We start from the raw sequence: 18,435 nt of genomic DNA on the forward strand, positions 1-18,435 counted from the left end.
TTGTAAGTTCTCACACACAGTGTAGCTGCTGCAGATGTGTAAAATTTCAGCTTTTGGAAACAGCCTTTTATTATCTCTCCCACCTGTCAGGCTTTCTGTTTGTGCTGCGGTCAGTGGAAATGTGAGGGAATGAAAGGATGCTTTGATAGGCTGCCTGCGTCTTGTCCTTCTTCATTGGTATTCTGCACGCAGGAAGTGTTGGGTGCAGAGGTTCCTCCAACCTCCTGTGGCTTTTCTCCTCCAGGTCTCATCCTTGCCTGTTCAGGCATGATTTGCAATGCCACTTAATCCTCAATTAGCATTTCTCTTTCTTTTAAAGACTGTACTTTTTCCTCCTTTTAGTGTAATTTCTTGTAATTGGTCCAAGTGTTGCCTTCCCCTGTTGTGTTCAGCTCAGCCTTCCTCAAAACAGTCGAGGAAGTTCACTGGAGGAGCAGAGCACCACCTTTTGGTTGGTGCCATGAAGTGCAGCTGGTTTGGCAGAGAAGAATGCGGCACAGAGGGGCTTGATAGGCAGATTTCCTGCAGTGCCGCTTGGGTGTGTGGGTGTATTGATGCTGTTTCATGATAGCACAGATTGGGAGGTATTTAAATTTAGAATTTATAGGGTGGCACAAAGGGAATAAGTACTCTGGTTTCACACTCAGCCAGACACATCAGAAAGTAATTCACACAAGAGTGCAAAAGACTTCAGCTCACACACACAGATATAAACGGTAACTTACGGTGAGTGTGTCATACTGCTGCAATCGGAGCAAGCAGAGCCGAGAAATCAATGTCCATCTTCTCTTTGCATCTTTGAATCAGTGCATTTGACAGCAGGCGACACAGCAGTAAGAAGCTTTTATCTCAAGCACCAAAGAAATGCTCAAGAAACTGATACACTGGAGCTCCTGTATTCTCCTCGCTGCTATCTCTAAATGCGTTTCATTAAATGGCTGACAGAGAAGGTGGTGACCTTTTCTTCTGCTTTGTTTTGACGAACCAGGGGGCCCTTTGATGAAACAACTGCATAATTATACAGCAGTACCTGTGAAAACAGTCAAGGGTTTCTATTTATCTGTCTTGCTCTTTGTATCTGGGTAATTGTGCGCCGGTATAAATATTGCCACTTTTAGTGCTAAAGACTTCAAGTAAAACAATGTTGTTGATAAGAGCTTTTGTATGGGTTTGAGCTGAATCAGCCCTGAAAATAAAAATCAAACCTGTGGGGAAATTATACTTTTTCTAGCTTGACTGACACCATAGAGTTTTGGTCCGCTAATTAAGTGTGAAACTTGACCTCAGCTACTCTGAGCCCATCTTTCCCGTCCAAACCCTGTTGGAGTTGAGCATTACCTTCTCACCTTGCGTCTGCTGGTGTTAACATTTTTCAGCCCATAAAGTTGCTTTGACTTGACTTAAGACTGAGACCGAGTCTTGAGACATGACTTCTGACTTGATTAAACTTAAAGTCCTTCTGCTGTAGAGCTGAAGGGGATGGAATTATGCAGCATTGGCCAGGTAGAAACGACCTACTCCCATGTTCAAAATAAAGTACCTCTTCCCACGTCAAAACTACAGCAGTCCTAATGGTGAAAGTAAGACTGCAGCATTTTATTGAGTGGGGAGTGTGGTGCTGTACCCAAGGCAAAGCATAAAATCAATTTGAGTAGTGTTCGATATCTAAAATGGGTAATTTCACCGATTTGGTTTAATTTGTCTGGACACAAGGTCATATAGTGTAGGGCGATCCAGAGCAAGAAAAACACCCTGTCGAAGTGGTACTCCAGTGATTTATTGTTGCATTACATTTCCATAAAGTTGGCTGACTCACAAGAGATTTAAGCAACAGAGACAAATGTACTCACTTTTACTCCATAGCATGGGTCAAGCTCCAAAAATGCTGGTTGCTACATTTCCCATAATGCAACCAAAATATTCTCTTCTTTAGTCCCTCCAACACCATGCCCTTAGTTTGAAACACAGGCTCACTCTTATTAATGTGTAGTCTTTGAGCCCTATCCAAGATGACGTCAATGACAGGGTTTCCCACACATTCATTTATTTGTATTTGTCCACCACAAATAAAACATCTGCCGCCAGGTATTGATTTTGTAATTTTGGAGCTTGACTGTCATTAGAAGTGCTTATTACCATTCAGTTATTTGGACTCTCACAGCACAGATGGAGCAGCAGAATGCCACACACAGTGAACTTGAAACATAACCTTTAATTGTGTTGGGTCTTACAGTTTGCATTCATTTGCCTCTGCAGCAGCTCCTCCTCTCATCCATTAATACAATCTGATCAGCTGTGATCAGATAAACCGATCAGTTATCCACCCTGCAAGTCAAACTCTACAAACTGCTATTGTGGAAAAAAAGATCTCTGTGGGAAACAGTGGATGACATCATGTGGGTTATTTCCTCAGACTTAACTCACAGAGGACATTATGCAACTGTTTTCATAGACTGAGTAATACTCTCCATGACTGGACAGGCTTTTGTTTGTAATTTTATTTTTCTTTAAAGGGGTATTTCACCAAAAAATCAAAAATACACAATAAGAATCATGCAATACATCTTACCTGTAGTGCTATTTTTCCATAAATCATGACCCATTTACTCAAGACAATCCAACGACCTAACGACCTTGTTGTGAGCATTTTAATGTTAGAGCTGTTCTTTGTACTGAAATACACCTGCCAACCATATCACCGTGGAGAAGGAAACATGCACTTAGCACCGCTCTGCTAGCTGACAACAAGACTCTGCCGAGGAGTCACAGTCACGAGCCTCTCATCCATGAGCATGCTTCTCTCTGCGCTGTTATTCGGTTGTCGGTTGTTGTGCGGGAGAAAGAAATAGTTCCAACATGAAACTGCTCACAACACGGTCTGTGGATTATCCTGAGTAACAGTTCATGTTGTCTGAAAACGCACACCAAAACAATCTAGAATGATAAAAAGCACTACAGGTGAGAGGAAAAATACGTTTTCGTCAAATTTAATTTTGAGGTGAACTGCATCTTTAACGAAAATGAGACTAAGAGTGACCATAGCAGGAAATATAAGGAATTCTTTATTTGGTTTGGGGAAGTTTACGCTCCAGCTCAACTCATTACCATGGATTGTGGCACATAAGTCATGGGTTAGTCCTCAAACCCAAAAAACTTTTCCTCTTGTAGAATTATATTATTTGAAAATACAGACAATGAAGCATAAATCTGATCCTCATACTGCTTGAGCAAGCATTAGTTTATATGGTATATAGTTTTTATAGTAAGCGAACAGTTTTACTCATGATACTGTTCTATAATACTAGACGTAGCTTCACCCTGCAATACAAGAATAATTCTTTATTCCTTTCTCTTTCATGTCAGCTGGTGATGGAATTTTCAATCAACTCATGGAGCTGGCGTTAATTAAAGATGCTTTTCCAGAGAGAGAGAGAGCTGCTTTTGTTTACCTGTGTGTGAAATTGAAGACCCATTGTTTAGAAATTGTAAAATTTGAGGGGTAAATCTGCCACCATAATCACTATAAACTGCAAAGGTGCCATGATAGAGTGAAAAGCACCACGAGTAACAGTCAAAAAGGTGCATAGGACTGAAGTATCGGTTAACAACAGATCATTTTTAAGATGGATTTGGCTTTTTTTGCCTGTATTTGATAGTGTAGCGAAAGATACAGCAAAGGGTTGTGGGTCGATGTTGCCACTGTTAAGGTCTCAGCCTACATGGGGTGCACACTTTACTTCAGAATCTACCGTTGTGCCCCAGTTTCCAACATGCTAAGTGGCTCACATGGGGACTATCAAACAGCTTGCTGTCATTTATTTATTCTAATAGGGGCTCAGCTAGGTCTCAGTGTCTCTTCTTATGGGCCTCTGCATCTCTGCACAACAGTGTTATCAGCTCCGGTGCCCCTGGGTGTGCTTGGGTCCACTAAGCACACTGCTGATGGCAGCACAGGGACCTTTCATTATCGCCACGTCTCATAACTTTACACAGAGCTAATATCAGTAGGTGGTTCTGCCATATGGTGGTAATTTCAGCTTATGAGTTGCAGCAACAGAAATGTCTCAGTGGGACAGACAGATGATGTACTTTTGTTACAATATGGTTTGGCACTGTACGGCACAACATTTCCAGTCAAATATGTTATTTTTAATGTCAGCTGGAGATGTTTTTTAAAAAGGCTCGCGGTACAATCATGTGAATGTTATGTTTGCTGAAAAGGTATTTGCTCATGTCTGTATATGAATGTGTGCGTGTCTTCCTGCAGGCCTACCGTTTCCTTGCCGTCAATAAGAAGCTGGGGTTGAGTGGGCGCCCAGAGAGGCCAGTTGGCTGCATTGGGACCTGCAAGGTAAACAGATTTGCAAACACACCTACACACTTGAACAAACCCACACACGCACACACATATTTGCACTACATGTTGCACCGCTGCAGAGGTCATGGGTGACCACTAAACACACCTCCCCCATGTCAGTGTGCGTACATTTCCCAGAGCTCCAAGGAGTCAACTACAGCTCACAAAACTGAACAGAAAATATTCAGTTCCAAGAGTTTTGCTCTTCATCAGACATCCAGTATGCATCAGTGAATGCTGAATAGATTTTGCTTATTCTCTGGACTTATTGCATTTTAATATGCTAAGCTGCTGTCAGGCAGTCTGTGCGTGTGTCCGTGTGTGTGCATATTATGTGGCTGTGGCAGTGTGTGGCTTCACAGTTTGTGTGTGTGTGTGTGTGTATGTGTGTGTGTGTGTGCTAATGTCTCTTGTGGATGTTGTTTGCAGTTTCTCCTAAATGAAGGTCACCAGAAGTTGAGCCATAGCAGCTTTCTCAAACAAAGACTTTGCCAAACAAATGAATCATGGCTCCCAACGCATTGCTAAGACAATATTATAATGGAACATTTATGGCGAAGATGGCAGACTGCCAGAGGGCGTTATCATCATCAGTGTGTCTATATATGTGTGCGTGTGTGTGTGTGCACCCCGTGACAATTTGTATGTGTGGAAGGGAGCTTTGTACCAGTCCTATACTGTATGTGTGTTATCAGTGTGCGGTTGTGTAGCCTCTGTGTGTCCCCTCTATCTTAGGATTGATGGCTTGTTTTACACGCCGCCCAGAATAATGTATACGTGGCTACTTGTGAGCCATCCGTCTTCTAATGCAATAGTGTGTGTGTGTTCGTCTCCTTCCAGATTTATCGCATCCTGGGGAAGACGGTGGTGTGCTACCCAATAGTGTTTGATCTAAGTGACTTTTACTTGTCCCAAGATGTTATGCTGCTGATTGATGACATTAAGGTAAGTCAGGCCACACTTATGGAGTCATTGCCACCACTCTATAGCAAACCACTTATTATGTACTCGAAGAACTGAAATATATCAGAGGTATATTCAGTTTGCTGGTCTAAAGAGATGCAGCCTAACATTTGTAAAAAAAGACAAAGAGTCAGCTCATTTGTTCTGACTGCATATGTCCTTACAGGAAGGGCACATACTAAAGTCATAGCCTATACCAGAAATCTAAGCTCTTAATCAGCAGCTTCTTAACTGAATAACACCACATACTGTACTGTAAATAATAGTTTTCCCTCTTCTTGCAGCTTATTTGAAAAGGAAAATGTCCTATTTTCCCTGCATTTATGATAACTACATCATGTGTACCTTCAGTGCATACATTTAAAAGTAACAGGACAGGTGGTTGGACAGAAATGGAAAGTTTCTGTGAGTCCTGGCCCAATTCAAGAACTAGATTTATTGATTGATTATTGAGTTTGTTTGTATCTCTGTTTATTTTGTCACTGATAGAGTACCCCAGAGTCCTAAAGCATTTCAGCACCTCCAGTTCCCTCATCTCAAAGTCAATGGTTCTTTGAATTGGTTTTTGGTTAGAAGGCTGAAAATACGGTCTGTGGTTAACAAAAGCTGGAGGGACTTTAACAGTTGCTCTACAAGAAAAAATATTATGCTAGTAAATATCCCATTTGTGAATTTTTTTTGTACAGGCAGTTGTTAATAAGTGGCTAAATGAGACTACAGAACATCATCACTGCGAGCTGTTCAAAGCATGGCTTTACAGACTCATAGTGGTGGTGGCGTGACCCCGGTGTAGTTCATTTATAGCCTTTCGCTTTTTATCACTGGTGATTGCATTAAGGTTTCAAAAATCTTGAAAGTGGTCTTCATTTGTGAGGATTATCTTGCTTTACACAAGGTGTAAGCATCATAGACTTTTCTTTACCACATATCTTATGTTCTGCCGTGATCCAAAATCCAATAAAAAAATTCCATAGGCTTTTTTGAGGAGGGAACAAGGACAAAGCTAACTTCTGCGTCAGCCTACATGAAAACATCATCCGTAGAGCACTCTATAGATATATTGCAAAAGTGGAACAGCTTCTGAACCTTTTGAAGTTATAAAGTCAAGTCAGTTTACTAATATAGTACAGTTGTACAACAACCAGCTGTTGACCAAAGAGCTTCACTGAAACTGACAAATGACAATGAGACAAAGAAATACACAAAGTGATATATCTAAAACACATAGAAAGCCAGAGAAAACAAGCAGGGTTCAAAACTTCAAAACCTGAATAATATGGCACAGATGTTTAGATTTTGTTAGCAGACGTGCAGTCACAGTTTGCACCAGATGAAAGCATGACAGTGTGTTGAAATAATCCAGGCAAAAAGAAATAAAATCTTGGGTTATTGTCTCAAAATCTCTAAAAGACAACATGTGCCTGATTTGCCTCAAACCTAAAGATGGTGTAAAGATGACTTAACAATTTGTTCATTAAATGAAAGATTGAGTCAAATAAAAGTCCGCGATTTTTAGTGTAGGTTTAACATAACCAGAGACTCCTTCTATAGCTCACAAATGTCATTTTTTGCAACATCTGTAGATCCAGAAATTCAAATTTCCGTTTTACTCTTGTCAAGTTTTTAAAAGTGATTAGCCATCCAATGCTTGCTATCATTTAGGCAGTCAAGCAGGCTTTTCAGCGCATCAAGGCCACCAGGTCTGAAAGGGACATACAACAGCGTGTCATCAGCATAACCATTGATACAACTCTCCATGCTTTTTCATAATGTGGCTTGAGGGTAACATGTACAGAGAAAATTAAATGCAACTAATCAATTGTCCTTGTGTTGCACCATACAAGAGGTGTCCGGGCTTAAAGACAACAACACACTACAGGAAACTGAATAGTTATGATGAGCAAGCCAGAGCCTTTACACTATGTTGGCTCAGATTACCTATGAACTATATACAGCGTGATTATTATTGTATGGAGAACTGACATTACTGCAGCAAAAGTAAAAAATAATAACTATGGAGGGAAAAATGGAAACAAAACACAGAATTGAAATTCTAAGTAAAATAAGTAAAATAGTGGATGTTTAATGTTACCACTGACTGTGAAACCAATCAAGGATAACTGCAGTATTTGTATTCAAAATATAACACCATTAAATTTAGTGTAGTTCATAATTTGAACATAAATTAATCTCCACAGTCCAAAACTTTGATCACTTTGACAGTTAGGGAGGTTGAACTTGGCACTGATTCAGTTTCTGCTCAGGAACACTGGAAGCTGAAATCTTTAAAGCGGCACCACCCATGCCAGTCTGAGACGTCGCCTGTGTTTGTCTGTGTGTGCAGAACGCCCTGCAGTTCATCAAACAGTGCTGGAAGATGCAGGGACGTCCTCTCTTCCTGGTTCTCATCCGCGAGGATAACATCAAGTAATATACACACTCTATAATAGCTCTTTTATCTTTTCTTTCTGTCTTCTTGTCCTCTGATAGCTTTTTCAAAACATTCTTCCTTCTCCTATCTCCTCATACATCAACCTCTATCTCTCTGTTTCTGTCTGATTTTGGCTCAAGCTCGCAGCAAAATGTCTTGACTTCATTTTTTAAAAATCCAACATTTCTCTCTCCTTCGCTCTCGACCGCTCATCTCTCCTGTGTGTACTGTTTATCTTTATAGCAGCAAGGTGCAACTGTATTTGCCTGCTGATCAGGTGATAATGTTTTATCATTTATATCACTATAGCCTGGCTGGTGGGCTGATTACAGCAGTATTGACTATTATCTAAAAAGCCATATGTTAAATGTGTTACAAATGCTTAAACAGCCACACTGCAGCATCTGGCATGAGTCAATGGGCTCTCAAAGAAGCAACTCAATAGTCATTAGTTTGCTATTGATCGGGATGATGACCTGTATAGAAGGCGACAGCAGATGGAATAAAGCAGCGAGGGTCTGGGTGAAATGTGCCAGTTTATTGAGAAAAATTTGATTTCATACTGTTGATAAGGATAATAAATGTGATCTATGTGAAATATAATAGTTACCACAAAATGTTTAAACTCAGAGGGGGAGAGATTTGCTCTACTGTGCACTGTAGGAAAAGAAAAACAGAGTCATTCTGCTGCTCTCTGTCTCACCAGGGGAAGCCGCTTCAATCCAGTCCTGGACATGCTGGCCTCGTTCAAGAAAGGCAACATCGGAGGGGTCAAAGTTCATGTTGACAGACTTCAGGTTTGTGGATCCAGTTCAAATAGACCTGTTATGTTTTTTCAATGATTCTATATTTTAGTCATTTTTAACCATTCTTTATTCTAGGGAGGCAAATTTCAAGGACTTTTAATGAATTATTGATAGATACATAGATCCTTTATTGTCACTGTATCTTACTACATAACAAAATTTAGTTTATGAGCATCTGCCAAACTTAGCAGCTTTAAATTTATTATCCGCTGTAGGTCCCTCCTGTCCTCTGCAGTGCATACTGTATACTGTACAACGGGATGCCAGGATACTCTCATGTCATGTCTCATGTTAACAATCAATAGTTAATACTAAAGTTTTAAAGTGTAAAGATAGTTAATACTTAATATTAGAGTGGCCCATAATCTCTACAAAAATAAGAAAAAGGTATATGAACAGTAGCTGTGAGCAACCACTCTGTGTGGAGTTTGCATGTTCTGCTGGATTGAATTAGAAGAACAAAATAATTCCTTGATTGGGCTCTCTTTTACATTTATTCATCCATTGGCTAGACAAGTTAAAAAACAGTATATTTAGTAAAAAGTGGACATGAATAAGATGAACATCATGAAATCCATCATAAAAGGACTGTAGCCATAACTGTTACCAAGTAAACATGAAATAGGTTACACTGATCTTTCCACAAGATATTTTAGCTTGACTGATGTTATTTAAGATGGTAAGCATACCTTAGCTGCATGTTCGGGGTGAGTCAAGAAGATAGTTCACTTTAGTTGTTGCCCAACAGCTGAAAACACCTGCTCAGGATTAAATATTGTGATCTCCACTAAATCCACTGAGTAAATCTTTAAAAAAAAATTCACAAGTACTTTTCTTTTAAATTTTACAAGATATATATTTGGCTATCAGAATTAGTCCCAGGCAGTGCTTTCTGCTTATGTGTCCATCATATTTTATGTATATTTCATATCCATAGCCTGTATTTTTTCTTGCGTGATGAAAAAGCAGTTGGTCATACATATTAATGTGAGGATTAGTGGTGTTCGGTCTTTTGCCGCAGTTTTAATTAATACAAGTGGACCACTGATACAAAGTTAGCACTAATGTTTCTACACTTTTGTTTTTTTGCATATCTTGAAGGGTGTTAATAAAGACGGCTGTCGGGGGTAAAATATTCCACCTGCTCCCCTGTGTTGGCTCAGTTACAACGGATATTAATGTCGTCTCTGAAGTAAACAATGTCTTGATATTGCAGATGTTTCAATAAATTGTGCAGGGCTTCAGCTCTTTCCTCTGGAAAGAAAAAGTTTCCTAGCCCTTAATCTAAGGTCCCTCCTCATATGAATAGTGCCAGTGTTTATCTGTGTTTTGACCTTGGTCTGTCAGATTCATTTTAGAAGGCAAACTGTTTTGGTGAGACTGGAAAAGGTGAAACTGAATTAAGCTCAGACAATTTTTTAAAAAAGGAGATGGAAACCACTGGGGTTAGGCTTTTGTAGCTTTTAAGGAATACATTGTAATGACCTTTGGTCACAATGACAAATTAAATGATAAGCTATTAGATTAGAGGTTTATCCTTTCAAGACTTTAAAGAAACCTTAATCCATTTCCATTACTGGGTGATAGCATATTTGTGGGATAGGGGCATGAATGAAATCTATGCATCACAGACACTGTAATATTAGTCTACAGTTCATTCAGAGGTATTACTAAGAAGGGTTCAGACAGGTCTAGGTGCAAGGTGGGAAAATGGGTAACTACATGCAAACCACAAACACATGAAAGAAGAACTGACTGTTAATCATGTTGAGCAGTGACTTTGTTGTAGCTCCTTTCAGCTTAATCAGTTCTCTCTCCAAGCCAGTTGAAGGGCTTAAAAACATAACATCAAATTTCTTTAAATCTGCTATGATCAATATTTTGACATAAACAATGGATTACACAAATTCCTGCAACCACAGAGAGTTATCACTGGACCATCCATCGTATTTCTAATAGCAGTAAGCAGTTACTTCCAGCAAAAAGCTCAAGAAAGCCACTGTACAGTGACCTACTCAGCCCCAAAAGGCAGCAAGACAAAGTTAGCTGGTGAGCACAGTAGAGGGTTTAACAGCTAAACAGCCAAATATTTCCCTCAGGAGTTAGTGGAGGCCAAAAATAAAATTAAAAGGAGAGTGAATATTAAACCAACATTTCTCAGGTGGATACAAACAAGACTCTGAATGAATGCTAATATTTCTCTGTATCTGTTAGATGAGCAAATAAGAAAATGTTTACTGGCAAGGTGCTCCCTGTTGGTATTCCCAATGGAACTTTGTTTCAGAAAAAATGTGTTTGGTCATCAACAGCGAGACAAATTGTTTTTTTATCTTGTTGAATTGTATTACATAATAACACGTAAATGTACTAGATATATGTTGTTTGTCAATTGAAAAGATAATTGTTGCAGAAAGAAGAACGTTTTGTGTAAAGTTGCTCATTAAACTCTCATCTCTCACACCAGCTAACTAGCTTGGTAATTATGGTATGGAAATGGTATTAGCTTTGCCCCATGTACAAATGTCACACTATCTAACCTGATGTAATTTATCTAGTGACTTTTGGTCTTTTTATCAGCTGGGAAGCAAAAAAATGAGCAAGATCTATTTCCTGTGTGAATACATCCCAGTACGAAACACACAGACTTTGTAGCTTCAGTGAGAGAGAAAGCTATAATATCACTTACATAATCTTTCTAATTACATTTTTTCACTTTTAAATTGAGAAACATCATATGTGTGTTTCACTGCACAATTCAAATGGGATAAAAAAACTGAAAGAAAGAAGAAAAAAATTGTCATCCGCCATTAACTATCATACATATTTTTTTCCAAAATAAGGTCCCATGGTGGTCCACTGAAGAGGTGATTCTCGCTACATCTCAATGCCATATGCTTGTCTTCACTGCCTTTCAGTGGTCAGATTCAATAGCCCATTTGATTCATTGTTGCATTGTTCTCACGCCCTTTATTTTGCTAGATGCCTTGTTCATATCATATCTGAAATTTAAGTCGTTGGAAAGGTCAAAGCAGCATTCATGAATTTACAATTGGCCATAAACAGTTCACTGCAGATAATTCCTTGCTTTTATAGCATATTATTTTGGTTTAAGGTGCAATGTTTCGAACACAAGCAAAAAAATATCAAAAGGCCAAGTTGGAACTAGATTTTTTTTTCAAATTTGTTAACTTTAACCAACTGCTTTGTCAAACTTATGACAGGTTTTCCAACCCTAACTTCTCTCCCTCTCTGTCTGCGCTGTTCAACAGAGACTTACTCATGTGAACCTTTTTTTTCTCTCTCAAGTTCTTCCTTCCCCTCGCCTATTTGCTATTCACTTCACAGCTTACTCCTCCAGCTTTGAAACGCTTCTCCTCTTCATCACCTCATTGTTATGGGAACCAGGATTGCTCCTCTCCTGCACCTCTTATTTTTGTTTTGGATTTGACTTCACTTGGAATGGCTAATATCACATTTAGACCACAGGAGCAAGTCGTTTTGAACTACGCTCTTTGCTCCCACACTGCTGTGCTTTTAAAACAATAAAACTTTCACTTTTACCGTGTTAGACACTCACTTGTTACTGCTCCGGTACACATTTGTAAAATTTGAAGCAGTGAACTGAGTTCACACCTTACTACTCACTCCATGCGTTCTTTGTTATTCAAACAATTGTTTTGTATACCGACTCCTCTGACAAACCTCCTCTCGGGGATTTATAGAGCTGTTTTCTCACCTCCTGTATTTTTGTGCTCCTGAATGAGCCTTTGGAGTATGATTTCCTCATACATTTATTCACATCTGTATACTGTAGGTATTTTATCTGAATAATAATGTGTATATAGATACAATATTTACTTTGCAAAACATTAATTTTGCTCTTTCTCCTTATCAACCTTTTAGACGCTGATATCTGGAGCAGTAGTGGAACAGTTGGACTTCCTTCGTGTCAACGAGGCAGAGTAAGAGCTTTTTCTGAATTTTGTGCTTGACTTGTCAGAGGTCAGTTTGTCTGCTGGCAGGATATTTCAAAAAGCTCATAAAGGACTGCAATTAGGTAGTGGACGTAACTCGTGTTTCGTGTATAGAATTTGATAATTGTTGGCATAGAGACATATAGACTCGGTTTTCAATGTTTTCAGGATCAATAAATCCATATGTCCTCAATTTAACAAAATGTCATACGGTCTTCAAAAAATTATGTGTGCACATGTGCGTAGGATCCCAGAGTTCAAGAGCTTCGAGGAGCTGGAGCTGCCGAAGCACTCCAAGGTGAAGAGACAGACAAGCACGCCCAACGCCTCGGACCTGGAGCAGCAGCCAGAGATCAATGTGGACGAGTGGCTGCAGAAGCCCACCCATGAGATCATCCAGAAGTTCCATGTGAGTTAACTGACTTCGCTTAAAATCTAAATAGGAGGACTAAATTCAATAATTAAAACAAAAACTCAGCAAATGGTAATATTTCAAATAGAACATTTTTTTTAAAGGAAGCAAAGGTAAGGTTCCAGAGACAAGCTGAAAATGTTGCATGGTGTAAATGTTGCTTTTTATGTTTGTGGCCATCTTTAGTTTATTGCTATTATATTTCTTGCCACTTCCTTAAAGGTCCCATATTATAAAAAGTCAGATTTCCATGTCTTGTTTTAAAATTATAAAGCAGGTATAGGTGCTTTTTAAGTAAAAGTATCAAAACTCTCAGTCAACAGAGAAATGCACACAGTCCATGATAAGAAACTTTGCCTTTAAACAAGCCGTCAAAACTTCTGGGAAGTTGTGATGTCACAACTATGCTATATAAAGATAAAAACTCATCAAAAAAATAATCATTTTCCAGTTGCAAAGATGATGCAGAGACACTAGGAGTGCAGTTTTGAAAGACCCAAAAATGCTGACCAATCAGAGCAGACTTAGCTTTTTTCGGACAGAGAGTGAATACAGGTACTCCAGCACAGATAATATGAGGAAAATAAATTGTTTTCTGAAAATTAAAGCATGTAAAGATGTTTTATGAAAACTCAAAATACAAATATGAACCTAAAAATGAGCATAATATGAGACCTTTAAGCTGACAGAAACAACAACAAAAGCATATTAACAGCATATTAATGAACATCAGTATAAAATAAACATGTTATTATGCCGGAGTTGCAAAGTGCTTTATCTATGTGCAGCTATAAAATTTAACATGTGTTGGTTGCATGTATGTATCATGGATCACTTGATACAAGGAGACACTTGACGGTCTGCATCCAACCCCAGGTAAACAGTAGAATTTATCTGTGGTAAGAACTGCAGTTGAGCAAATTCTTCATTGAAACCGTGGAGAAACACACTGACAGCCCTTCAAGGAATACAGAAACATCTTAACTTCAGGGAAGTTGTGATCAAAATTTTGTAAATCATTTAAATATGAAAGTTAAATATATCCTTCATAATACTTACAGCATATTCTTATTCATCAATACAGCCTGGGGTTTCTTTTCATTTTGGGTTAAAAACTCTCAAATTTACTAATTTCATCAGCCTCCTCCTCAGAGGATTGTGAAAGTTTGCCTCATTATTTATATTTCTCCTTTTTCATTATAACATCTTTTGAAAGTGTTTAAATATTTTTGCCTCAAGGCCAGGTTTTTGGGTACCAACAGCCCAAGTCTATTCACAATTAATAGCTCTTCAGTCTGGCTCTGTACTTGAATATTCAAAGGTGTTCATCAGTGTTTGAAAAATCCAGAGGATGGAGTCATGCACCTAAAAGTCTCCCTACATCTTCTTGTCATTATTTGTTGGTCCATGCTTGTTTTTGGATAAAAAAGAAAAAATCTGTGATGAACAAAAGGTTGAAGGTAATCAACTTAATCCACCACTTTGCTACGACTGTTCACTTCGGTTGTGTACTGTGCAAAGCCCTCGATTGATGACACATCCTTGATTACAATGCTTCTGCTCAAAAGTGGGAGAAATAGGGCTGCTGTGCTAGATATCATTGAGGTTGCAAAAATTCTGAACAGAATGCATTTATTTTCAATTCAATTTTTGATATTTATTAAAATATATATCATATTTACTGAGGATAGAAGTCAGGCTAAAAGTCACTGAAAGTGTTGTGTTTTAGTGGTCTAACTCACAGGATTTTTTTTTCTGTTTTCATGTTTAAAAAAATCCTGTTAAGTCAAAATTATGAGATAAAAATTCAAAATTATGAGATAAAAAGTCATAATTATGAGATAAGTCAGAAATTATGAGATAAAACGTCAAAATTATGAGATAAAACGTCAAAATTATTGGATAAAAAGCCCAAATTATTATATAATTATTGACTGACTGTTAAGTTTGACTTAATATGATTTTTCCCATTATCTAGGCTGAGTTTTCCTCTTATTGTTTTTTTTCTTTCACTGGAGGTTTGTTTATAATTGAGTTGATATTGGCGGCCATATTGAAGCTATGAAAAACAATAACCACCCTACTTGATTTCAAGCAAACCGTAAACAATTTACCCCAAACTTCCTCTGGCATGCTGAAAGATGCTTTCTTTTCCATATTTTAGGCACATTAATGCTGCTATCACATTTAAATGAGGCAATACTTTAAAAACATATTGCCTATTACCACAATTGCTGGATTGCAGAAAATGGTCTAAAAATAATAGCTTCAATCTGGCTTGTTACTATGAGCAGATAATATTGCAGCTCTGTATATAGTGTGCAATAAAGATAATTGTGTAATTGCTTAAGTCTAGCGTGTTTGTATGCATAACCAAGCGTATCTTCTGTGCGTGTGTGTGCCTGTGTGTGTCATCGCCCAGGACTGTGACTGCTTGGCCAGTCAGGCTCAACTTGCAAGCATCCTGCTCAGGAGAGAGGGACCGGACTTCCTTGCCAAAGATGGTATGTGTACACACACAAACACACACACACACACACATACACACACACACACACACAGAGTTACATAACTTAAAGAACTAGTTGCAAATAGTACTGAAACAGAAGAGCAGATATTCAAAGTTTCCTCATTAAATGCAAAGAAGTGTTACCAATTTTGAGCTTAGCTAACATTATCATTTGTCCTTTTCATTTCTGTAAAATCCCCTCTTTTGGTGCATTCATTAGTCCAGTAATCAAGTACAGCTCTTTAGGATGTCATTGAATGTGTAGTAAATGTTGAATCTGGCAGTTCCAATTTACTGAGATTGGAGGATGAATTTTAATATGACTTTATACATCTTTACAAAGTTTTTTTTCTGATGTCTGAACACAAATATATTTGTGATTCTAGAGAACATGATGGATGAACTGGAGAGAATCTACAGAAGAGCTGGCAGCAGAAAGCTTTGGTCTGATATTCTTACACACACACAAACACAAAAACTGAGAGTGCATTCACTGTTTGCAGCCTTCCAATGTGCTATTAGATTTGTTGATCTTAAATTGTCATCAGTTTCAGTCCTGATAGGTTTCAACTATTATAAGGATTACAAAAAGTATCCAGATCAAAAAAAAAAAAAAAAAAATCTAAAGATGTTTTCAGGACGATTTATTTCTTCTAAAATTGTGATATTTATTACATTCAGCATTTTATGGATAATATAGCGTGACGTAAAATGGGTTGGGGATTAATGTTAAAAAAATTGTACAAGATGGTGCGCCCCAATGTTTTTTTGCTGGGTCTCCTAACCAAATGACTTATCTCTTTACCTGTTTGTGTCCCCCTGTGTTGTTTTTCACAAAATTGCGTCATGTTGAAACTTAAAAATAACTGCTATCTAATCTGGCCGAAATGTAGGCTGGCAGTGCGCCAAGCTGCTGTCATTACCAAGAAGTTCGCCAGCTCTATAGCTCCTCACATCACCACAATACTGGTGCATGGGAAACAGGTAATGTTCAGGCAGAGGTGGACTGCAGACTCTGCATGTTCACTTCAAGTTAGCTGGCTAGCTAGCTGTCTGGCTTGAGAGCTGTGTGAGGTCAGCCTGTCCTAACACTTTGTAATTTCTTATTGTAACCAAACAACCATTAGAGATTTTTAAATGTCAAAAAGAAGAGTTTTATATGTTGAAAATTTGAATATTTGCCTGAAATATTTCAACTCTTTAATTTCTACTCTTTTTTATTACGTTGTGTAGATGAGTAAAGAGAAATAGAGATGTATGCTAAGTGTGTATCCTACATTTCCAGTAAGCAAATTTGTGTTTCCGAGGATAACAAAGGCATGCCCCGCCCCACTCTGCCTTACTCTGCCTCTGATTGGCTTACCTTCACATTCACACCTCAACCCTCACCAACCCCTCTCCTTTCACCTAAACCTAACCCATCCAACAAAGGCAACGAATACTAGCTAATCCTAGGGAGAGTAGGGCGGGTCATTCCTTCGGTATCCCAAGATTTACAAATTTGCTTCCTGGAAGGGGTAAATTAAAAAAAAATTGTAAACATGTTAAATACATTTAAAAAGAAACAAATGGAAACCTTCAAAGAAAAAAGTCAACTGTCCACCAACTTCTTGTATTTAACTAATGCTAATCCCAAATTTTGCTATCATATATTTAAAAAAGTTAAATTTAAGTTCTCACAATGATATTTAACTGACCAGTCGTCACCCTGGTAACAGGGGCTGTAATGCACTAGCAGGCTTGCTAAAATATTAATCAGCCAAACCTACTCCTGGCTTAACCACCAGGTTTAGCATAACAAGGTGGCTAACACTCACACAGTCATGAGTCTGGACAGGCTAGCAGGCACACTGACTCAGATGTGTACAGGAGCTTGTTTGCTGTCCCTCCATTAACCATCGCAGAGGCTGGACCCTCGTTTCTGCTCTTATGTCCTCCTGCAGCATCACCCCAAGCAATAAGGCTGGTTGTGTACTCCAAATGAAATAGAATTTGACTCTTGGAAATTGCGCTGTAAATGCTTTTCACAGTCAGCGGCACTCAAGGTCTGTTTCATCAAGGGCACCCATGCTAGATGGAGGAGCTTGATAGCTGCTGTCAATGCAGACACCACTCACAAATTCATCATAGCACAGTACAAGAGCAAGTGTACCTCTATGGAGGTAAAATGAAAACACTATAGGGTTAAAGGATTTGCGGATTTAGTATTTTTGCAACCTGGACCCTATTTTCCCTTATTTGTGTGTTTGAGTTACTAATAGAAACAACAGTTATTGAAAGTGGCTCAGTATTTAGTGAGAGGGCTGCAGCAAGCAGCTGCAAACACGGCTGCAGTGTAATCCCCCGTCAGTTTACATGCCGCTTTTGCCACTGACAGGCTCAGATTACTATGTTAGTGTTTGACAACATTATGGAAAGAATCCCTACAGAGATAGACCTTTTTTGTTAAAGAGTAAGACTATGAAGTATGTCTTACTTCATTTAATTAACAATAATTATACTGTGTATAGAGCATATTTTCACATCTAATTGGCAGAATTAAGGATTCATAAAAAAAACAAAAAACTGAGTTGTTGATTGTTGGAATGGTAGAGAAATGAACCAAGGTGGCTTTTGTGAGTTTTACCTTGCTTCTGTCGACTTAACTTTAAGTGTGTTGTGTGTTTTAGGAAAACAAAAAATACTGTTTATTTAATTGGAGTCTGGTGGGTTTGAGGATAGTGGTTTCAGGGCTGTTTATGGTTAAATAAAAAGGTTAACTTCTGTAGGGATCCTTCCCATAATGTTGTCAGACATTTAGAGTAACAATCTGAGGTTTTCAGTGGCAAAAAGTACTTTTAGTAGAAACAAATTGACAGTCCCCCAAGCGGTGACATTGTAGCCTATTTTACAGCTGCTGGCTGCAGCCCTATTGCTCAACACTGGACCAATTTAAAAAAATTGTTGTTCCCTATAGTCACTCAGACACAAAAAACATATGGAA

The 18,435-nt window shown here is 38.4% G+C and overlaps 1 protein-coding gene across 3 annotated transcripts in view; it reads left to right on the forward strand.

Moving 5' to 3' along the window:
* Positions 1-18,435, forward strand: part of phkb (phosphorylase kinase, beta) — a 146,218-nt gene that overhangs the window by 115,286 nt on the left and 12,497 nt on the right. For 2 of the 3 annotated variants that reach the window (XM_042484283.1, XM_042484300.1), the window contains 8 exons: positions 4,268-4,351; positions 5,198-5,302; positions 7,665-7,747; positions 8,458-8,548; positions 12,461-12,519; positions 12,778-12,940; positions 15,366-15,447; positions 15,839-15,896. In XM_042484283.1, the coding sequence (XP_042340217.1) occupies positions 4,268-4,351; positions 5,198-5,302; positions 7,665-7,747; positions 8,458-8,548; positions 12,461-12,519; positions 12,778-12,940; positions 15,366-15,447; positions 15,839-15,896 (725 nt within the window). Of the gene's footprint in view, positions 1-4,267; positions 4,352-5,197; positions 5,303-7,664; positions 7,748-8,457; positions 8,549-12,460; positions 12,520-12,777; positions 12,941-15,365; positions 15,448-15,838; positions 15,897-16,345; positions 16,437-18,435 lie in introns of all 3 variants that reach the window. The other variant, XM_042484291.1, reaches the window with a different exon arrangement.

The sequence above is a fragment of the Plectropomus leopardus genome, chromosome 1 (assembly GCF_008729295.1).
Source record: "Plectropomus leopardus isolate mb chromosome 1, YSFRI_Pleo_2.0, whole genome shotgun sequence".
Classification (NCBI taxonomy): Eukaryota; Metazoa; Chordata; class Actinopteri; order Perciformes; family Serranidae; genus Plectropomus; species Plectropomus leopardus.